The 21,754-nt window shown below is 34.6% G+C and overlaps 1 protein-coding gene across 4 annotated transcripts in view; it reads right to left on the bottom strand.

Annotated features, from left to right (window-relative positions):
• MIA2 (MIA SH3 domain ER export factor 2) overlaps window positions 1-21,754 on the bottom strand; it is an 89,786-nt gene that overhangs the window by 45,554 nt on the left and 22,478 nt on the right. For 3 of the 4 annotated variants that reach the window (XM_060143084.1, XM_060143073.1, XM_060143064.1), the window contains exons 2-8: window positions 19,238-19,369; window positions 15,217-15,238; window positions 15,040-15,128; window positions 5,462-5,533; window positions 3,178-3,288; window positions 2,442-2,513; window positions 1,569-1,673 (exon numbers count right to left, since the gene is read on the bottom strand). In XM_060143084.1, coding sequence (XP_059999067.1) covers window positions 1,569-1,673; window positions 2,442-2,513; window positions 3,178-3,288; window positions 5,462-5,533; window positions 15,040-15,128; window positions 15,217-15,238; window positions 19,238-19,369 — 603 coding nt within the window. The remainder of the gene's footprint in view (window positions 1-1,568; window positions 1,674-2,441; window positions 2,514-3,177; window positions 3,289-5,461; window positions 5,534-15,039; window positions 15,129-15,216; window positions 15,239-19,237; window positions 19,370-21,754) is intronic. The other variant, XM_060143092.1, reaches the window with a different exon arrangement.

Here is a 21,754-nt window from a genome sequence, read left to right on the forward strand (position 1 = left end):
AAAGAAACTCTTAGATAAAAGACATAGACTAAAACAGAAAATAAAGGAGCTCAAAGGAAACAAGGCAACTCAGGGAAGAACATGTCAAAAAAGAGAAAAAAAAACCCATAATATCCTCAGCAAAGTAAGACACTGCACCCATGAAACCAGAAAAAGGCATAAGCAAAAAAAGAACTCTTACAAGTGAAAAATAGCAGAGAATAAGTGAATGAAAGTTCCACAGACACAAAGAAACCAAAAAAGACATTTTCAATAATTTCATATATCATACAAAATACACCCCAAAAAGTATGAAATAATTTAAGTAAATTTCCCAGAACTGAATCAAGAGCAAGTTTCCAGACTGAGAGTATCCAACAAATGTATAGAAAAAGACCCACACTAAGGCACACCATCATGAAATTTTAGAGAACTGGAAACAATGAAAGATATTAAAATTTTCTACCAGAGAAAAGAGTAGGTCACAAAAAAGGTTCAGTAATCCAAATAGCACTTGACTTCTCAAAAGTAATATGGAAAATGAAGACAATAGAGCAATTATGTCAAAATATCAAGAAAAAAAAATTTCAACCCAGAAGATACCCAACCAAAATGTTAACAGTATGAAAGAAGAAGACAGTCTAAGTCATGAAAGTTTTTTAAAAGTTACCTCCTATACCTTTTCTCAGGAAGCTAATCAAGGGAATTCACCACATAAAAGCACAGGTAGGACACAGGAAATAAAAGATCTAACACAAAAGAAAGACAAGGGAAAGGATGGGGGTGAAGTGAAATCTCAGAACAGCAGAAGTATAACAGACCTAGAGAACAAGTTCCTACTGGACCAGGAGGATGGAAGACCCCAGGAAGGACTGCTTCAAGGAAAAAATGAAATTAATAGATTAACCAAAGCATTTGAACACATATTTACATAATCTCTAAAAGAGATATATGTGATTGAACTACAGATGAATTACAGATAGGTATAAAAAGAAGACAATTATTAACTCTAGGGCAAATAAAATGTTGAGTGAAATGGAATATGTAATCAGAGCACACCATGTGTCTCAGCTGTAATATTTAGAAAATCATAAATAATGTAATCATTAAAAAATTTTCCCACTGAAAAATTATAACTATCGGGAGAACAGTTGGAGAGGAAATATATTTGGGTATGTGGCAGTGTATACATATGTGGGGAGGAAGAGGGTAAAAGTTAAATCCTCATTAGATCTGCCACAACAACTGCTTCTGTCTTCAGGGCCCAGACACACAGCTGCAATAACTCACGGTATTCTCTGCCCTCCTTCAGTCTGGCTTTGAAGATTTGTGCTAAATGCTATTTGTTATTATTATTATTAAAATGCTGAGTGCCCGGGCTTACTTTCACTCCTGGGGGAAGAGGGTTCCAGGAATACAGACCTCTGTATCCTATATAAAAGAGACACCATAGGACACACAGGAGATTGTCCTGATCTTGTGGTCTCCAGAAAGAGCCTACTTTTGCCCCTAGCATGGGTCAGTCATGACTATGCCCAGAACGTTTATAATTACATACTCACAAGCTGGAGTCCCTTTACAGTACAAACCTGTTTCTGGCTTTCCTGAAGTTGAGAATTTTCACTCAAAGCCCCTTTTATAGCTACCTTAAGTCTTTCTTCATTCATCTGAAATATTTTGAAGGTTGTTTTGGCCTAAGTAAAATACAACATATTGAGATTACAAGAATTAGTTTAATACAATAGCTCTTTTTTACACACACTCCCTGAAACATGGAATTAAAGTCAAAAACATGCCAATATTAATAGGAGAGACAGCATGCTGTAGCAGAAAAAAAGTCTGGCCTAGACTCAAGGTCTAGTCACTCAAGGTCTAGTTGCTCCGCCACTAACTTGCCACATGACCTTGGACAAATGATTTAACCTCCTGTAACCTTCTATGTACTACGCGACAAATTCTGTTAACTTTCTACTCTCTGTCTCTCTTACCAGAATTTAAAATCCACAAGAGGGGCTTCCCTGGTGGCACAGTGGTTGAGAGTCCGCCTGCCGATGCAGGGGGCATGGGTTCGTGCCCCGGTCCGGGAAGATACCACATGCCGCGAAGCGGCTGGGCCCGTGAGCCATGGCCGCTGAGCCTGCGCGTCCGGAGCCTGTGCTCCGCGACGGGAGAGGCTACAGCAGTGAGAGGCCCGCATACAGCAAAAAAAAAAAAAAAAATCCACAAAAGCCTTTCTATTTTGTCTACTAATATTAAGTGCCAATCACCTTCAACAGTGACCAGTACATAGCAATGGCTCAATAAATACTGTCCAATGAAAAAAATGAACTTTCCTCAGATACCTTGTATTTTTAAAATATATCTGAATTCTATTATTATAGCTTATTCTTTAATTATAAAAGTAATAGTAAAATGTAAGTGATTTTCAAAAGCAACAGAGCTATTAAAGTAATTCAACTTACTTCAGATACTTGTGATTTGAGGGACTTTGATTCATCTTCTAGGGACTGTATCCTTTTTGAAATATCCACCATCTAAAAAGGCAGTATAAATCAATAAACAAGTATATACTAAACTCCTCCAGTTTCCAAGATGCCATATATATTAACTATATTATTAACCTAACACTTTTGCTCCAAAAGTGAGGGTTCAAATTAAGAAACATTCTCAGCTATATGCTTAAAGGGATTTCATACAAAAGTTACATAACAACAGTATTTCAACTCATCTTTAATATTTCGTAACACTTAAGTTATATAGGCACAAAAGAAGTCCACTAGCATCGTATCTTACTAAATAATCTCACACACATCAAGATCATCCTTAAGACAGATTTTAAAATAGAAAGACAAATAAAGGAAAGTTAAAGTTCTTAATACAAGTTTTGAGTAATTTAAAAAAATCCACTATGTATGTGACTGTTCAACTTAAATTATTTGTGTGAGCTACTTCCATAGTGCAAATAGAAAATTTCTATAAGAATATGAAAGAAATGTAACATAATAATGGTAACCTCTAACAAATGAAAAGAGCTAGTGGATCTGGAAATTTTTATTCTCCACTTTACAGCCTTCTGTACTCTTTGGATTTCTTTTTTTTTTTTTTTACAGTGCATGTAATACTTTAACCAAAATCATATCATTTTTTTTAACTCAATAACTTTCTTTTTCCTACAGTTTCCTCAAACACAAGTCTTACCAATTCATCTTGTTCTGAATGTTTAGATTTCTCTTCTTTTAACTCTTTTTCTAGAATGAGTATTTCATCCTCAAGTTCAGATGTGGACCTAGTCAGCTTTTCACAGACTGCCTAAAAGAGGAAGCCAACTTTATAAGACTGACATGAGAATTTTTGGTCAAGATAAATCAGATGAGTGTAATCAAATGCATACACTATAAGTTAAATAAGTCTAATTTATATATTTGTTCATTTTTATAACACTGAAATAACAGCAATACTAGCAGGTATCGCCAATTTTTTCTATAAAGAGACAGAAAGTAAATATTTTAGGCTTGAAGGCCACATAGTTTCTGTCCCAGCTATTCAAGTGATATGCATATGTAGTGAGAAAGCAAAGGCTATATGTAAATGAATGAGCATGGCTGTGTTTCAATAAAATTTTATTTACAATAACAGGTGGAGAGCTCAGAGTGTAGTTTGCCAACTTCTGCTCTAAAGCATTGTAAAAGAAACGATAAGAAAAAACCAAATTTAATATAAATAAATAAAATAAAAAATAAATTCAAAAAACAATCAAGATAATATTCTACACTGAATTAAGACATATTTTCTGTGACCTTTTTAATTTAAAATGATTAGTTGTTGGATTATTCCAATTGGATTTTAAATACTGTAATAAACATACCTCTGATATTTGTGATCCTTCAACAAACTTGTTAAAAAAAACCAAAAGAATCAAAGAATTTAATGCAGGCCAAAATAAAAGTAGCACAAGTACATATGATATCATACTGGTTAAAAAACTCATTTTTATATATATATATATATATATATATATATATATATATTTCCCCAAATTTGACTATCTGATTATATGAATTCTCTGACTTGAATCAAAATTACTCTATTGTTTTGATTTTATCTATAGATTCAAACATTAATTTTTGTAATTATATCACATTATAGTTTATATTCAACTATGTTTACCAATCTTGAAAATAAACACTATATGTTTAAAAAAATTACTAAAATTAGAGGAAAACTTCCAAAATATTCATTATAAAGTAAAAATTTAGCTAATTTTATGGCCAGATTACATAAATTCAATGCCTGAGAATAAATCGGTGTGTTTTATTTTATCCACAACATCACAAAGCTTGAGTAAATATTTTTGCTACCAGTTTTTGCTGTTTTGTCAGCATACTAAATTCCTTATAAAATTATCTTTTAATCAATCTAATAAATTACTACCATAACAGCAGTTAAAACAGAGGGTCAACAAATAAAATACAACAATTTTAACAAGTTCTTAAGAATATTAATAGGTAACAAATGAAGAAAGAAAAGGTTAAGAAATTCATTTCATTTGGAATTCAATTTATAATTTCCTTTGGACTCTACTAAGAAATTTTGATTCATGATACATATGCTTTCTGATGATTACGGACATCAGTGATTGAGAACCGCCAAGCTGAACTGACTGAACTCGTACAACAAAGGTACAAAGTCCATTGTTTTCTACTTTAATATCAGTATGCTTTTTACAACATTTCCATCTCTAAAGAAATTGCTATTACTTACCCTAATCTGTCGTAGCTTAGCTAAATGACAAATTATCACAGTTTCCTTCCTTACTATTACCTAAATCATGCCTCACTCAGGAGAGCTGACTCTTTATCTCTTCCAAACTCCACATTCAGTGGCATCATGTTGGTACCTTGAAATTGGTCAAGGTGGAGTATTTACACAACAGAATCCAGCAAATGCTACAAACAAAGGCTCCTGCTTTCTAAACAGCCAGTTGTTAAACATTTACCAGCACACCACCGTGTATAACATAAATCTTTGGTCTAATTCTAGTCAGCTCCTAATACATTGGTATGAGGTAAAGGCAAGTACTGCCTCAACTTACATAATTTTTCATTGCCAACTATTCCTAAATTTATGAAAATAAATCCTATTTTTCCTTCCTAGAGCAAACTGAGTCAAAAAAGAAATGGTTACCTTAATACACTTCCCAGGAATGAAGAATCAAGAGCTTCTATATAGCTCTAGGTTACATTGAACTGAATATGCTTCACTCAAAACAAGTTACCAACAAGAGCTCAAATTTTTAAAATACCTTACGCTACTTACTAATATTCTGTTTCCTATATTTAACTTCTTAAGTTTTAACATCTAGAGATACTCTTTCACATTTCCTTTGAAATGTGAGTTTTGAGAAGATACATGACTTTCAAAATTTATGTTATTTAGTAAGAATCTTCCCCCTAACTTTTATAATTATACTATTTGTTTTTACCTCCAAACTTTGTGCTTCTGTTGACTCCTTCTCAAAGCTGGCATCCTTTAAAGATGACTCTAAGCCTTCATACTGAAAGAAAGCAACACTGTAAGTAAAAGGGCCGTAAATTTTATTCCAAACTACACCTGCCCTATGACCCACCAATTCCATGAGAAGGAAGAGTAAATCCTCACTGCAGAAAGATAACATTGCCCACAGTTTCAAATTTACCACTATAATTTCTGTTATACTATTACTGATACTCAACATAAAATAATCTGGCATTCAAGAAAACAAGAGCTGACTGAGAACCAAGAGAAAAAAATAAGCAAGAGAGCAGACTCTTGGAGGATTCAGGTAATACATACAGTTCTCCTTCAGACATTAAAATAAGTAAGCTTGATATGTAAGAGGAACCAGAAAAAAAGAACTACAAAAACAGCCACACAAACTTTAGAACTGAAAAAGGAAATAAAAGAAATTAAGATGGTTTAAAAGATGATTAGATACAGATGAAGACAATTAGTAAAATGGAAGCTAGATTAGAAGAAAACATCTAGACTGAAGTGTGAAGAAAGAGATAAGAAACCCAGAAAAGAACATAAGAGATACATGGGATATAGTAAAAAACTAAAATACAAGTATTTAAAATTACAGGAAGAGAAAAAAAAGAAAGCAATAACAATATTTGAAAAGGTTATGATCAAGAGTGTTACAAAACTAAAGAAAGTCATTAAGCCACAGATTCTAGAACATCATGAAGCCCAGGGATGATAAATAGAAGAAACCACATCTAGACAACTAGTAACGCTGCTGAAAATCAAAGATAAAGAGAAAATCGTAAAAGTAGCCAGATAGTTTCTTATAAAGTTATACAATACCTGTCCTATGACCTACCAATTCTAATACTAGATATTTACAAAAGAGAAATGAAAATATATACCCCACACACACACAAAAAGATAGAATGATCATAGCAACTTTATTCATAATAGCCAAAAGCTAGAAATAACCATATTAAGTGGTAAATGGATAAAAAAATTGTGATATGTTGATGTAATGCAAATTTACTTGCAAGTTAAAATAAAAAACTACTAGTATATGCAACAACATAGTGAATCTCAAAAATACAATGCTAACTGAAAAAAGGCAGAAACAAAAGTATGATTTCATTTATACAAACTCTGAAACAGACAAAAACTAATTTATGGTGATAGAAATAAAAACGGTTGCCGGCAGGGGTAGGGGACTGAGTGAAAATGAGCACAAGGGAAATATAAGGGTGATAGAAATGTTTTATGTATTGATGGGAGTGGTAGCTTCATGGGTGAATATACCTGTCAAAATTCACAGAACTGCATATTTAAGAATGTCCTTTTTATTATATGAAAATTATACCTCAATTTTTAAAATTGAAAGAGAAAAAATACAAAACAAGATCACCAAATTGCAATAAAACTTATAGCTGACTTTGACCCACAAACAACATGCCAAGGAAAAAAATCAGTAAAATGAGATGTCCAAAGTGCTTAAAGAAAATAACTGCAACTGCCAACTCAGACTTCTATAAAGAGCATTATACAAAATGGAGAAATAAAGACGTTATCAGACAAACAAAAACTAAGAGAATTTATCAACAGTATATTCCAGAAAAGACAAGACCAGGAAGTTTCTCTATCCTTCAGGAGGAAGGAAAATCATCCCAGATAGAAGGTGGAAATGAAAGAAAGAATAAAGAACAATGGAAAGAATAAATGTGTGGATAAATTCAAATGAATCTTGACTGTTTCAAAGAATAATAAAATGATTTGGAGGTTTATATAAAGTCAAAATACAGTGCAACAAGGCTTCCCTGGTGGCGCAGTGGTTAAGAATCTGCCTGCCAATGCAGGGGACATGGGTTCGAGCCCTGATCTGGGAAGATCCCACATGCCAGGGAGCAACTAAGCCCGTGTGCCACAACTACTGAGCCTGCGCTCTACAGCCCGCAAGCCACAACTACTGAAGCCCATGTGCCTAGAGCCCATGCTCCGCAACAAGAGAAGCCACCACAATGAGAAGCCCGCGCACCGCAATGAAGAGTAGCCCCCACTTGCAAAAACCAGAGAAAGCCCACATGCAGCATCAAAGACACAACGCAGCCAAAAATAAAAATAAATTAAATAAATTAATAATGAGAAGAAAAATACATATATATATACTGCAACAGCACTTAAATAAAAGGGGGCAAGTGGAATTAAAGCATTCTAAGATCTTTGCATTATCCAGTAAGTAGCAACAGCACAAATTTATATTAGAATTTAATAAATTAAGGATACATGTTGCAATCTCTAAGGTAACCATTAAAAAAATAAAATCTATAACAAATGCATTGATGTAGAAAATACTGAATTAATAAATGACTATTTCAATCCAGAAGAAAACAAGAGAAGAGAAAAAGCCACATGGGACAGGTGGGTCAAATAGAAAACAAACAGTTAAGATGGTTGATTTGACCCCTAATAAATTAGAAATTACATTAAATGCAAATGAACTAAATAATCTAATTAAAAGATTTTTTTAGACTGATTAACAAAAGCAAAACCCATCTGTAGGCTGTTTCCAAAAGAGACAGCTTAAACAAAAGTATATAATAAGGTTGAAAGTAAAATAATGGGAAAAGATCTACCACGCCAATGTTCACCAAGTGAAAATTGGGATTGTTACACTGTATATCAGACAAAGTCAATTACTACAAATACAAAACAAAAAGACAACCTTCAGAATGTGAGAAAATATCTGCAAACAAAGCAACTAACAAGGGATTAATCTCCAAAATATACAAACAGCTCATGTAGTTCAATTATCAAAAAAAACCAAATAATCCAATCAAAAAATGGGCAGAAGATCTAAATAGACATTTCTCCAAAAAAAGACATACAGATGGCCAAAAAGCATATGAAAAGATTCTCAACATCACTAATTATCAGAGAAATGCAAATCAAAACCGCAATGAGGTATCACCTCACACTGGTCAGAATGGCCACCATCAAAAAATCTACAAACAATAAATGCTGGAGAGGGTGTGGAGAAAAGGGAACCCTCTACACTGTTGGTGGGAATATAAATTGGTACAGCCACTATGGAGAACAGTATGGAGGTTCTTTAAAAAACTAAAAATAGAACTACGATATGACCCAGCAATCTTACTCCTAGGCATGTACCCGGAGAAAACCATAATTCAAAAAGATACATGCACCCCAATGTTCATTGCAGCTCTATTTACAATACAATAGCCAGGACATGGAAGTAACCTAAATGTCCATCAACAGAGGAATGGATAAAGAAGATGTGGTACATATATACAATGGAATATTACTCGGCCATTAAAAAGAATGAAATAATGCCATTTGCAGCAACATGGATCGACCTAGAGATTGTCATACTGAGTGAAGTAAGTCAGACACAGAAAGACAGATATCATATGATATTGCTTATATGCGGAATCTAAAAAAAGGGGTACAGGGGCTTCCCTGGTGGCGCAGTGGTTGAGAGTCTGCCTGCTGATGCAGGGGACACGGGTTCGTGCCCCGGTCCGGGAGGATCCCACATGCTGCAGAGCGGCTGGGTCCGTGAGCCATGGCCACTGGGCCTGCATGCCTGGAGCCTGTGCTCCGCAACGCGAGAGGCCACAACAGTGAGAGGCTCGCGTACCACAAAAAAAAAAAAAAGGGGGGGTACAAATGAACTTATTTACAAAACAGAAGTAGAGTCACAGATATAGAAAACAAACTTATGGTTACCAGGGGATAAGGAGAAGGAGGGATAAATTGGAGACTGGGGTTGACATATACACACTACTATATATAAAATAGATAACTAGTAAGAACCTGCTGTATAGGACAGGAAACTCTACTCAATACTCTGTAATGGCCTATATGGGAAAAGAATCTAAAAAAGAGTGGATATATGTATATGTATAACTGATTCACTTTGGTGTACACCTGAAACTAACACTATATTGTAATAAATCAAATATACTCCAATAAAAATTTTTAAAAAAGGAATTACTACAAATAAAACAGGGGTATTCATAATGATAAAACGGTCAATCTAACTAAGAAAATAAATAATTTTAAATCTATATGCATCTAACATAGCCTCAATATACATAAAAATAATAAAACTAAGAGAAAAAGGAATCTACAATATTAATGGGAAATTTTAACATATTTCTCTCAATAACCAATAGACGATATGAATAAAAAATTAACAAGTAACAATTTTTATATTTACATACCAATAAACTAGTAAATAAAATGGTATGGTATTGACACAAGGATAATAATAGTATATATGTATATTGTATATGAAACATTTACCAAAATCAATCTTATGCAAAGCCAGAAATTAAGTATCAACAAATAAAGGAACGAAATCATACAAAGGATATTCTCTGAATTAAATATAATTAGGTAGAATTAGGCTAAAACTTAATAACAAATAAACTATTGGGAAATCCCCATATGTTAGGAAAGTAATAAATATCCTAACAAATAACCAATGTTTCAAAGAAAATATCACAATAAAATTTTTAAAATATTTTACACTGAATGATCAGCAAACCATGACATATCAAAACGAACAAGATGCTTTAATAAAAGCCAAACTTGCCAAGTAAATTATAACTTTAATGCAGAAATTATAAAAGAAGGCTAAAAACTCAATGATTTTAGTATCCATCCCAAGAAGTGATAAAAAAGAAAAGCAAGTAAACCAAAGAAAAGTTAAAAATGAAGTAATAAAGACAGTAATGAATTAGAAAGCAAATAAAGTAAAAAGAATCAACTGAGCCAAAAGATTGTTCTTTGGAAACACTAAAAAAGTTGATAAACCACTGTCAAGGATAAGGTGACAAAGAGAGAAAGACAGACAATCAACCTAATGTCAGAAATAAAAGAGCAGACCTCTCTGAAGGTCCCATAAATGTTTAGAAAATAACAAGAGAATAAACACTATACCAGCAATTAGCAAATAAAAGATAATTTTTTTTAAATTCCATTTGCAGTAACATCAAAAAGAAAAAATACTTAGAAATAAATTTAGCAAAAGAAGTGTAAACCTAATACTCTGCGAACTACAAAATATTACAGAAATAAAGAAGACCTAAATAAATGGAAAGGCATCCCATATTCATGGATCAGAAGACATAATACTGCTAAGATGGCAATAACCCCAAACTGATCTACTGATTCAACATAAGCCCTATCAAAATCCCAGCTAATTTATTTGCAGAAATTGCAAGCTGATCCTAAAATTCATAGAAAATGCAAAAGGCTCACAATGATCTTGAAAAGTTGGAGGACTTATACTTCCCAATTTCAAACCTTACTGCAAAGCTACACGAATCAAGACAGTGTGAAACTGGCATTAAGGATAGACATATAAATCAATGAAATACAACTGAGAGCCCAGAAATGCACCCTCACAATTATGGTCAGCTGATTTTCAACAAGGATGCCACAACAATTCAATGGGGAAAGATTAGTCATTTCAACAACAGTGCTAAGACAACTGGATATCCACATGCCAAAAATAAAGCTGGACCCCTACCTAACAATATACAAAAATTAATTCAAAATAGATCAAAGATCTAAACATAACAGCTAATCACATAAAACTTTTAGAAGGAAACACAGATGTAAATCTTTGTGACCTTGTTTTAAGCAACAGTTTCTTAGAAATGACACCAAAAGCATAACCAACAAAAGAAAAAATAGATAAACTGAGCATCACCAAAATTAAAAAGTTCTATGCTTCAAATATACCACCAAGAAAGTGAGGAGAACATGCCACAGAATAAGAGAAAATATTTGCTAATTACATATCTGATAAGGGGCTCATATCTATAATATATAAAGTTAGAACTCAATAACAAAGACAAATAACCCTATTTAAAAATAGGCAAAGGGGGCTTCCCTGGTGGCACAGTGGTTAAGAATCCGCCTGACAATGCAGTGGACACGGGTTTGAGCTCTGGGCGGGGAAGATCCCATATGCCATGGAGCAACTAAGCCCATGTGCCACAAATACTGAGCCTGCACTCTAGAGCCCACAAGCCACAACTACAGAGGCCGCATGCCACAACTACTGAAGCCCGCGCGCCTAGAGCCCGCGCTCTACAACAAAGAGAAGCCACCACAATGAGAAGCCTGCACACCGCAATGAAGAGTAGCCCCCATGCACCGCAACTACAGAAAGCCTGTGCGCAACAACAAAGACCCAACGCAGCCAAAAATTAATTAATTAATTTTTAAAAATTAAAAATAGGCAAAGGAACTGAGTAGACATTTCTCCAAAGAAAATATATAAATGCCAATAAGCAAATGAAAAGATGTTCAACATCACTAGCCATCAGGGAAACGCAAATTAAAACCTCACTGACACAACACTGTAAACCAACTATACTTCAATAAAATCAAAAAAAAAAAAAAGAAACACCTCATTGAGACACACTTCACATCAACTAGGATGGCTATAATCAAAAAGACATAATAACAAGTGTTGGGAGGGAATTCCTGAGGGGTCCAGTGGTTAGGACTCCACACTTCCACTGCAGGGGGCACGGGTTCAATCCCTGGTTGGGGAACTAAGGTCTCACATGCTGCATGGCGTGGCCAAAAAAAAAATAAGTGTTGGGAAAGATGTGGAGAAAACGCAACATTCACAAACTGTTGGTGGAAATATAAACTAGTACGGCCACTGTGAAACACAATCTCGCAGTTCTTCAAAAAGTTATATATAGACCCAGCAATTCTACTCCTAGGTATATGCCTCAAAGAATTTAAAACATATATCCACACAAAAACTTGTACAAGAATGTCCACAACAGCATCATTTATAACAGCCAGAAAGTACAATAACCCAAATGTCCACCACCTGAAAAATGGATATATCAGTTGTGGTAGGGAATATTATTTGGCAAAAAAAGATATTAAGTATTGATACATAGTACAACATGGATGAATCTTGAAAACATTATGCTAGGCTTAAAAAGCTAGTCACAAGGAAGCACATGTTGTATCATTCCATTTATGTAAAATGGAATCTAGAGTAGGCAAGTTTATAGAGACAGAAAGTAGATAAGCTGTCTAGGGCTTACAAGTAGGAGAGATTGGGTGAAGGGTGACAGCTAAAGAGGTACAGGGTTTCTTTGGGGTGTAAAAAATATGTCTGAAAATATTTTGTGGTGGACATACAACTCTGTGAATATACAAAAGCCATTCATTTGTACACTTTAAATAAATAGTATAGTATGTGAATCATACCCCCGAAAAGCTGTTAAAAAAACTATACTATTTATAATAGTTTCAAAACTCATCAGATACCAGGGAATAAATCTAAGAAAAGATGTACAAGACCTCAACACAAAAATGTATGAACAATACTGAGAGAATTTTAAAAAGACATAAAAAGAAGGATATATCACAGCCCACGGATAAACACTCAACACTGTAAAAAGGTAAATTCTCTCCAAATTAATCTATATATTCAATGCAATCCCAAACTCCTAAGAGGCTATGTGTATGTGTGCATGTGTAAACTGATGAAGTGATTTAAAATTTACACAAAAAGACAAAGTGCCAAGATGGCCAAGACAATCTTGAAAAACAAACCTGGAGGTTTATATTGTCAGACATCAAGACGTGCTAGGTAGACTTTAAAAAGCATGATATTCCAATAAACATGTTAAAAAAATTAAAAAATTAAAAAAAAATAAAAAGCATGGTATTGGTGCAAGGATATTTTTTTTAAAAAAACAGACCAACAGAATAGAAAATATTATAGAAACAGACTCAGATATATACAGTCACATAACCTAAGACTACGACACTACAGAACAAAAGGAAAAGATGGTCTTTTAATAAATGGTACTGGTAAATTCAATAGCCACATGAAAAATATTGAATACTGGGCTTCCCTGGTGGCACAGTGGTTGAGAGTCCGCCTGCCAATGCAGGGGACATGGGTTCGTGCCCCGGTCCGGGAAGATCCCACATGCCACGGAGCAGCTGGGTCCGTGAGCCATGACCGCTGAGCCTGCGCGTCCGGAGCCTGTGCTCCACAACAGGAGAGGCCACAACAGTGAGAGGCCCGCGTACCGCAAAAAAATATATATATAATATATTGAATACTAACCACCAATCACACCATCACAGATTCAATTCTAGATAGATTAAAGACTGATTAATTTAGGGCTGAACTGTTTCCCCTCAGAATGTGTATGTTGAAGCCCCAATACCTCAAAATGTGACTGTATTTGGAGACAGGCCCTTTAAAGATCATTAAGTTAGGACTTCCCCGGAGGCGTAGTGGTTAAGAATCCACCTGCCAATTCAGGGGACACGGGTTCAAGCCCTGGTCTGGGAAGATCCCACATGCCGCAGAGCAACTAAGCCCGTGTGCCACAACTGCTGAGCCTGCGCTCTAGAGCCCGTGAGCCACAACTACTGAGCCCACATGCTACAACTACTGAAGCCCACGCACCTAGAGGCCGTGCTCCGCAACAAGAGAAGTCACCACAATGAGAAGCCAGCGCACCGCAACGAAGAGCAGCCCCTGCTTGCCGCAACTAGAGAAAGCCTGTGGGTAGCAACAAAGACCCAACACAGCCAAAAATAAATAAAATTTAAAAAAAATAAAGGTTGTTAAGTTAAAATGAGCCCCTTGGATTAAGATAGGCCCTAATCCATCTTACTGGTGCCCTTACAAGAAGAGGAAATTTGGACACACTGAGAGACATCAGAAACGTGCACCTGCACAGAGAAAAGACAATGTGAGGACAGGGCAAGAAGATGACCAGTTATGTCAAAATGATAAGCCTCAGAAGAAACCAAACCTGCCAACACCTTGATCCTGGACCTCTAGCCTCCTAAACTGTGAAAAAAAATTAATTTCTATGTAAGTCATCCAGTCTGTGGTATTGTGTTATGGCAGTCCTAGCAAACTAGTACAAAGACTAAATGAGTAAAAAAATTAAGTTTCTAAAAGATAACACAGAAGAATATCTTCATACTCTTGAGTACACAAAAAAATTTAAGTAGGAAACAAATAACAGTCATCATAAAGAAAAGACTGAAAAATTAGACTATGTTACAATTAAGAACTTATGCTTACCAAGACACCATTTGAAATAAAAAGGCAAACCACAGAGTGCAAGAAGATATTTGCAATACGTATACCTGACAAAGGACTTGTATCCAAAACATAGGAAAAAATCCTACATATCAAAAGGAAAAAGAGAGATAAGCATACTTTTTAAAATGTGAAAAAAAAAAACTAGGCAACATGACAAAAAGGATATCCAAATGGCCAATAATCATGAAAAGGTGATTAACCTCATTAGTCAGGGAAATGAAAACTGAAATCACAATGAGACATCACTATGCACCTACCACAATGGTTAAAATTTAGACTGGTAATATGAAAGCCACTGAAGTCTCACACTTTGCAAACAAAGCATGAGTGATCTTCAACTAACACAGAAGTAGCTGCATTGAAAAGTATCAAGTCTTCTGATTCTAACATGAATGTCAACATTTTCAAAAACGTCTTACCTCCTTTTGAACAACACTAAATTTTTCAAGTAGTTTACATTTTTCTTCGATCAGTGTAGAAAGTTCTGCAGCAAGCTTTTTCTCTCTTCCTAAAAACAGAGTTAATGCTATCATGTTTTTAAGTTGATTTAATTGTAAACAACAATGATGAGATCTAAAATAGAAAACAGAGCTTACCCACATAGAGCCGGCTTCTAACCTGAAACAAATTTTTAACAAAAATTACATTAAAACACACACACATGCAAGCACATATAATTTATTTAACTTCTATTGCCAACTTAAAAACAAAAGGTTTGTCATTGCCTTAGTATAAATGTAAGTTCGCCAAAAAGTGTTCTATTTCCAATGAGAAAAATACATATGAAAGTCGTCCTACTGAAGTCACATTGTGTATTAGCATATTAAAGCCTCTGAAATAAGTCTACCTTAAAGATATCTGTTTCATTTCATTTAGCCCACTGCTCCTCAAACATATTTGACCCTAAAACAAATTACTTAAGGAAGCCCCTATATCATCTCCCCAGTAATGATATCCAAAATAACAGTTTGAAAAATGTTACCATGCGGCCATGGATCTGCTGACTATAAAGTAAAAAAACTTTTTTCTTCTTTAACCTCTCTCTCAAACAATGAAGGAAAAATTCCATTTATAAGGGAAGCAGGTTTAGGACTAAGGTAATCTAAGTAGAGAAAACAGTGGGGACTTAAATGATCTACAGAAGATATACAGGAATAAAATTAAATAAAACAAGATTTAAAAGTCAAGGTACAGGGTTTACGTGGTGGCGCAGTGGTTAGGAATCTGCCTGCCAATGCAGAGGACACGGGTTCAAGCCCTGGTCTGGGAGGATCCCACATGCCGCGGAGCAGCTAGGCCCGTGTGCCATGGCTGCTGAGCCTGCGCTCTGGAGCCCATGAGCCACGACTACTAAGCCCGCGAGCCACAACTGCTGAGGCCTGCGTGCCTAGAGCCTGTGCTCCACGGCAGGAGAGGCCACCGCAATGAGAAGCCCGCGTACCAAAGCAAAGAGTCGCTCCCACTCGCCGCAACTAGAGAAAGCCCACGCACAGCAATGAAGACCCAACGCAGCCAAAAATAAAATAAAAATAAAATAAATTAATTAAAAAAGAAAGTCAAGGTACAATATAGTAGGTATAGATGAGGAACAATTAGTGAACTGAAACATCAGATTCAGAAACTATCTCAAAAGGTAACAGTAAACTATTAAAAAAAAAAAGGAAAAAAAGTTAAGAGGGAAGTGAGAAGTAGAAGAGCCAACATCTTAAAAAAATAATAGTTCCAAAGAGGAAAAAAAAATGTAAAATGCAGAAGAAACTTCCCAGAATTAATAAAGATAAAAGATTTCATATTTAAATATTCAAGAGAATTTAAAGAAATAAGAAAAAAAATCAAACCTGAACATATTATATTGAAATAAGGATATCAAATTAAAAGCCTCCACAGAGAACAGATCACTTACAAATGAATAAGAATCACATTGACACTAGACCTTTCAAAAAGTAACATTAGATGTAAAAAAGACAAGGAAGTAAAAGGATAGAACTTTGCACACAGAATGTTTGTATCAAGCAAATTATCATTTCAGTGTGAAGACTTAATTCAAACATCCTCAAGCATACAAAAGGTTTGCCATACAAAGACCAACACTGAAAACAATCTAGAAAGAAGTATTCAAATATGGGAAGAATTAAATTCAGGAGCCCCTGCAAGAGATATGTCAATTATGGGTGATCAAATATCTTGGTAATATATGTTGTTGTCTTGAGGACTGGAGAAGGGGTGGAGGAGAAAGTAAAAAACAAAGAAATGGAAAAGGAAATATTTTTAGAACTAAAATTCTAGATTATACCAATATGAAAGGGGATTGGAAAGTGAAAGAGACCAAGGGATGTGAAAGTATGCTAAATAAGGTTTTTGTTTTCTCAGAAGGAAGATTCACTTACAAATGTAGAAAAGAAACATTAAAAGTGGAACAAATTAATAAAGTATGCTAGAAGAAACTGGTCCAAATACATCAGTAATCAATAATCATAATATATGTAGATACACTAAACTCAGTGAAAAAACAGAGATTTTCAGATTATATAAAAGAAATTCATACAGAACTGAATTACTTTGCTGTACATCCGAAACTAATACATTGTAAATTAACTATACTCCAACAAAATAAAAATAAAAAAAGAAATTCATACAGGACATACATTAAATAAAAGACCACAGAAAGACTGGAAAATATAAGGATGGAAAAAGACACATGAAATATTACCAAAAAGAAAACTGGTCTGGCTATACTAACATCAGATAAGAGACTTTAAGACAAAAGCATCGGAAGAGTTATAGAGGGTCACTAGTTATTGATAAAAGATTCAATCCACCAAGAAGAGATGTAGCAATTCTAAACATGTATCTACCTAACAAAATATCCTCAAAATATGTAAAGCGAGAACTGACAAAACTACAGAAAGTAACTGATAAATCCATCATGACAGTGGAATTCAGCCAACTTCTCTTCACTCTTGACAGATGAAGGAAACAACAAAAAAAGAGCAAGAATATGTAATACACGAACACCACAAATTAGATAATTAGCAAGCTTGACCTAATAATGGATGGATATAGAATGATATACATGTATCTGCTTTCAATAATAATCAGGAGCATAAAGAGCACAGAAAAAGTCTACATGTATGTGGAACTCTCATATGTAGCATGGCAGATGAATGGGAAGAAGGGAGACTATTCAATAAACAAAGCTGGGGAAAAGGTTATATTGCGGGGGAAGAGGGGTGGGGAATTACACCAACTCCTTACCCCACACTAAACAAAAAATCAACTCAAGATGGATCAAGCAATTCTGTGCTAAAAGAAAACTGTTTTAATTAAGAATTTCTACTCATCACAAAACATCTTAAGAAAAATGAAAAGATGTTTCGTACTGGGACATATGCAATATAGATAATCAACAAGGATATCATCAAGAATATATAAAGAACTCCTACAAATAAAAAAGAAAACAAACTACTCAAAAGAAAAATGGGTATAAGACATAAATATTTCCCTGAAGAAAAAATACATATGGACAATAAATTTACTGAGTTTTCAATCTCACTAGTGATCAAGGAATACAAATCAGAACCATGGTTAAGATACCATTCAAGTGGCAAAAATAAAGAATTTCAACAATAACAGGTGTTGGAGATGACACAGATCAAATGGATCTCCAGGACCTCTTATATACTACTGTTGGGAGTATAAATTGGTACAGACAATTTGGAAAAGAATTTGGTACTATGTTTTAAAAGCAGAACTTCCAATATACTATATAACCCAGTAATCTCACACCTAGTATATTCCCAAGAGAAACTTACAAATATACAACAGGAGACAAGTATAAGAAACTACCCAGCAGCATTATTTGTAATAGAAAAAAACCTGGAAACAACTCAAAGGCCCAAGACCATAAAATATATAAATTAATTGTAATATATTCTTACAATATAATATTCTTAAAACAATCAAAATGGGTCAAAAATATGGATGAATCTTAGCAATATAGGATGGAGTAAAACAGTTCCAAAACATGACATATGGCATGAGACTAAGCAAAATTACTACACTTCTGAAGGATTTGTGTACATATGACCAAAAAAAAATTTTTTTAAGGCATGGGAATAATTAACACAGGATCTAGAACAGGATTACCTCTAGTGCAGGGAGGCAGGGGGATGAAATGAGGGAGGATCACCTAAATATAGGTGACAGTCAATATCTTTGATTCCAGGTTGGGTGGTATATTCACAGATGTATAGTATACTGTTAAAAATAAACACAGACCCCAAATAATAAGCAAGTAAGAAATAAAGGTAGGTTTTGCTGTACACCTGAAACTTACACAACATTATAAATCAACTATACTCCAATAAAATTTTTTTTAAAAAAAAAGAAATAGAGGTAGGGTTTTAGTATTAGTGTGGAATACTCCTACAGAGAATTTTTACACTTTAAAAAATTCCTCTAAATCCATATTCAGTTTCTAGCAGCCACACATTAACATGAGTAGCCCACATAACAATAACCTGTTTCCTTAAAACAAAAGATATGTTTCTCATATTACTTGTTCAACATGAAGACAGAACGAACATTCTCTTAGTATACAGAGCACTGGTTACTTACCGATCGAAAACTTCTCCACAAAAACAAAAGAATAGCAAAAAATCCAACAACAGTTGCAAATATCACTAATTCCCATGGAAAACCATAGAAGTTAGAACCTGGTCTCATATCTTCAGGCAATGCTGCCACAACCTTCAAGACAAAGAAAATTAACCTCTTAAAAATACACTTTTGATAAAAATTGTTGATTACAAACTGCTAAACACTGAATTTTTCTGTGTCCCCCTGCAACCCCAAAATTCTTATGTTGAAACCTAATCCCCAATGTGATGGTATCTGGAAGTAGGGCCCTTTGGAGGTGATTAGGTCATAAGAGTGGAGCCCTCAGAAATGGGATTAGTGATCTTAGAAGAGAGGCTCCAAGCTCCCTTGACACTTCTACCACGTGAGGTTATAATGAGAAGACTATGAACCAGAAGTGTGCCCTCACCACACACCAGATCTGTGGCATCTTTATCTTGGTGTTCCCAGCCTCCAGAACTGTGAGAAAAATGTTTGCTGTTTAAGCCACCCAGTCTATGGTATTTTGTTATGGCAGCCCCAACAGATTAAGACACAAACGTAAGTACAAGTTTACATGTAAATACTATTAACACCCTTTTCATGAAATGGGTACCAGACTATCACCAAACAGCAGGTATCAGAGGGTATTTTTCTGGCAATTTTCAACCACTATCACCAAGTGATGAAGGAAAGTAGTATGGTGAAATTTAATGATTTTTCTGACCAGAGTTCTACAGAGATGCCTCAGAGCTTCTGAAAATGAGAGTAAGAGGAAAGAAGGCCAAAGAAAGACGCTGAATCAGGTGGTCTTACCCTGATTCAACCAGTTTAGGCTTTTTCCATAGAGTATATGGGGTTCCATATAAGATTTCCCTATGGGGGGAAAAAATGGATCTGCTGCTTTATTAAAGTTTGAAAACCACTGATGAAACCTTGGGTTTAGAATTTGAATCCCTCTACCCTACCTCAGTGGCTCCCTTCTCTTATCTGTAATGGGAATAATGCTGTATGAATATGGAGTGCAGGTACTCAATAAAGGTAGCTGTTTCTATTAGTCCTCCTCCAAAGACCATGATCCTATAACCACAGCCTTTCCACATTATTTCTCTCCCTAACAAGTTTTCAGCACAAAACAGCTTAAGGCTTTTGCAGTTGCTTCTGTATTTCATCTTTCTCTGGGTCAGTTCATTATTCACTGTCATCCAATGAGGTTATTTTTCTTTGTTACCAGGCCCCACATATAATTCAATCACATAAAAAGGTGAAAAGTAGGGGGGAAAAATACCCTTTTTTAAGAACAACCTCAAGTCTGATCAGGTTTGATTCTTTCCAGGGTTCAACCCAAAACCTCTATGGCAAATCTTCCCTTTTTAGGCCCCTTCTATCTAGAAAAACACCTTTTAATATCTATTCTCTTCTCCAAAATCTTTTTTGTAACTGTGACCCATATATGCTATCAACAGTTCATTAACCTGTATTAAATAAACCTGATTATACCTTTTCTAAAAAAAAAAAAAAAAAAAAACCCTTTACCCTGATCTCTGCCTCTGCCTCTCCCTACATTACCCTTGTTACCAGCTCACAGAATTGTGACATCGCTAGAAACAAGCAGTGATTTAAAAAAAAAAAAAAAAAATCTATTTCTGCCTCTGAGTAAAAGAGGCATTTGACACACAATACTGGGAAGAAAAGATGCTTTCTTTACAGTTTACATATTCTCCAACCATCTTACTTTCAGCTAACTATGTCAAAACATAGAATGCACATCACTTCAAAAACCTAATAATCGGAATGATTTCTTTACAACACTACAACACTTTAAGAGACAATTCTAAAAGCATCTCTCAGATTAAACATGTAATTATCTTTAGTATAGTGATATTTCTTAAATCCAATAACATTTTATCAGTCCTTCTATTCTAAAAGGAGATGGTAAATTCTACGTTAAAGCCTTGAGCTGGTGGAATCTGGTGGGATCTGGTGGACTGAGGAATAGCAAAGAATCTGAGTCTCAAGAATGCATCTCAAATCCATTGCTCAGGTCTTAATTATGCTGGTTTTCTCATGGAGATTTTTCACCCTTAAATTTTAACTAAAATATAGAACCCTATCTCACAAAAGTATAGAAAGAATAACCAAATTTATCAAACATCAATAAATATAATGCAATACACAATTACACATGATTTGATAAACTGGTCCTAAATTTTAGAATAGGTAACCCTCCATACAACATGGTAGTGATTAATCACGGAACACTTAAAACCTATTCCACTCCCAAACGTGAGTATTAAAGGAATTCTAGACCACGTAACTTAAAAGAAGCAATTAATCAAGCTGACAAAATACAGTGAGGTTAAATTAAAATTATTTTTCATTTTACCTCAAATAAATATTATATTAATAAAAACAACATAATAAGATGTCAATATACAGGCCCTGATAATACTTGACTGTAATGCAAAGTTTTATGAACCTACACTCTCCAATATATAAAACTTAAAAAATAATTTC

This window comes from Lagenorhynchus albirostris, chromosome 1 (genome assembly GCF_949774975.1).
Source record: "Lagenorhynchus albirostris chromosome 1, mLagAlb1.1, whole genome shotgun sequence".
Classification (NCBI taxonomy): domain Eukaryota; kingdom Metazoa; phylum Chordata; class Mammalia; order Artiodactyla; family Delphinidae; genus Lagenorhynchus; species Lagenorhynchus albirostris.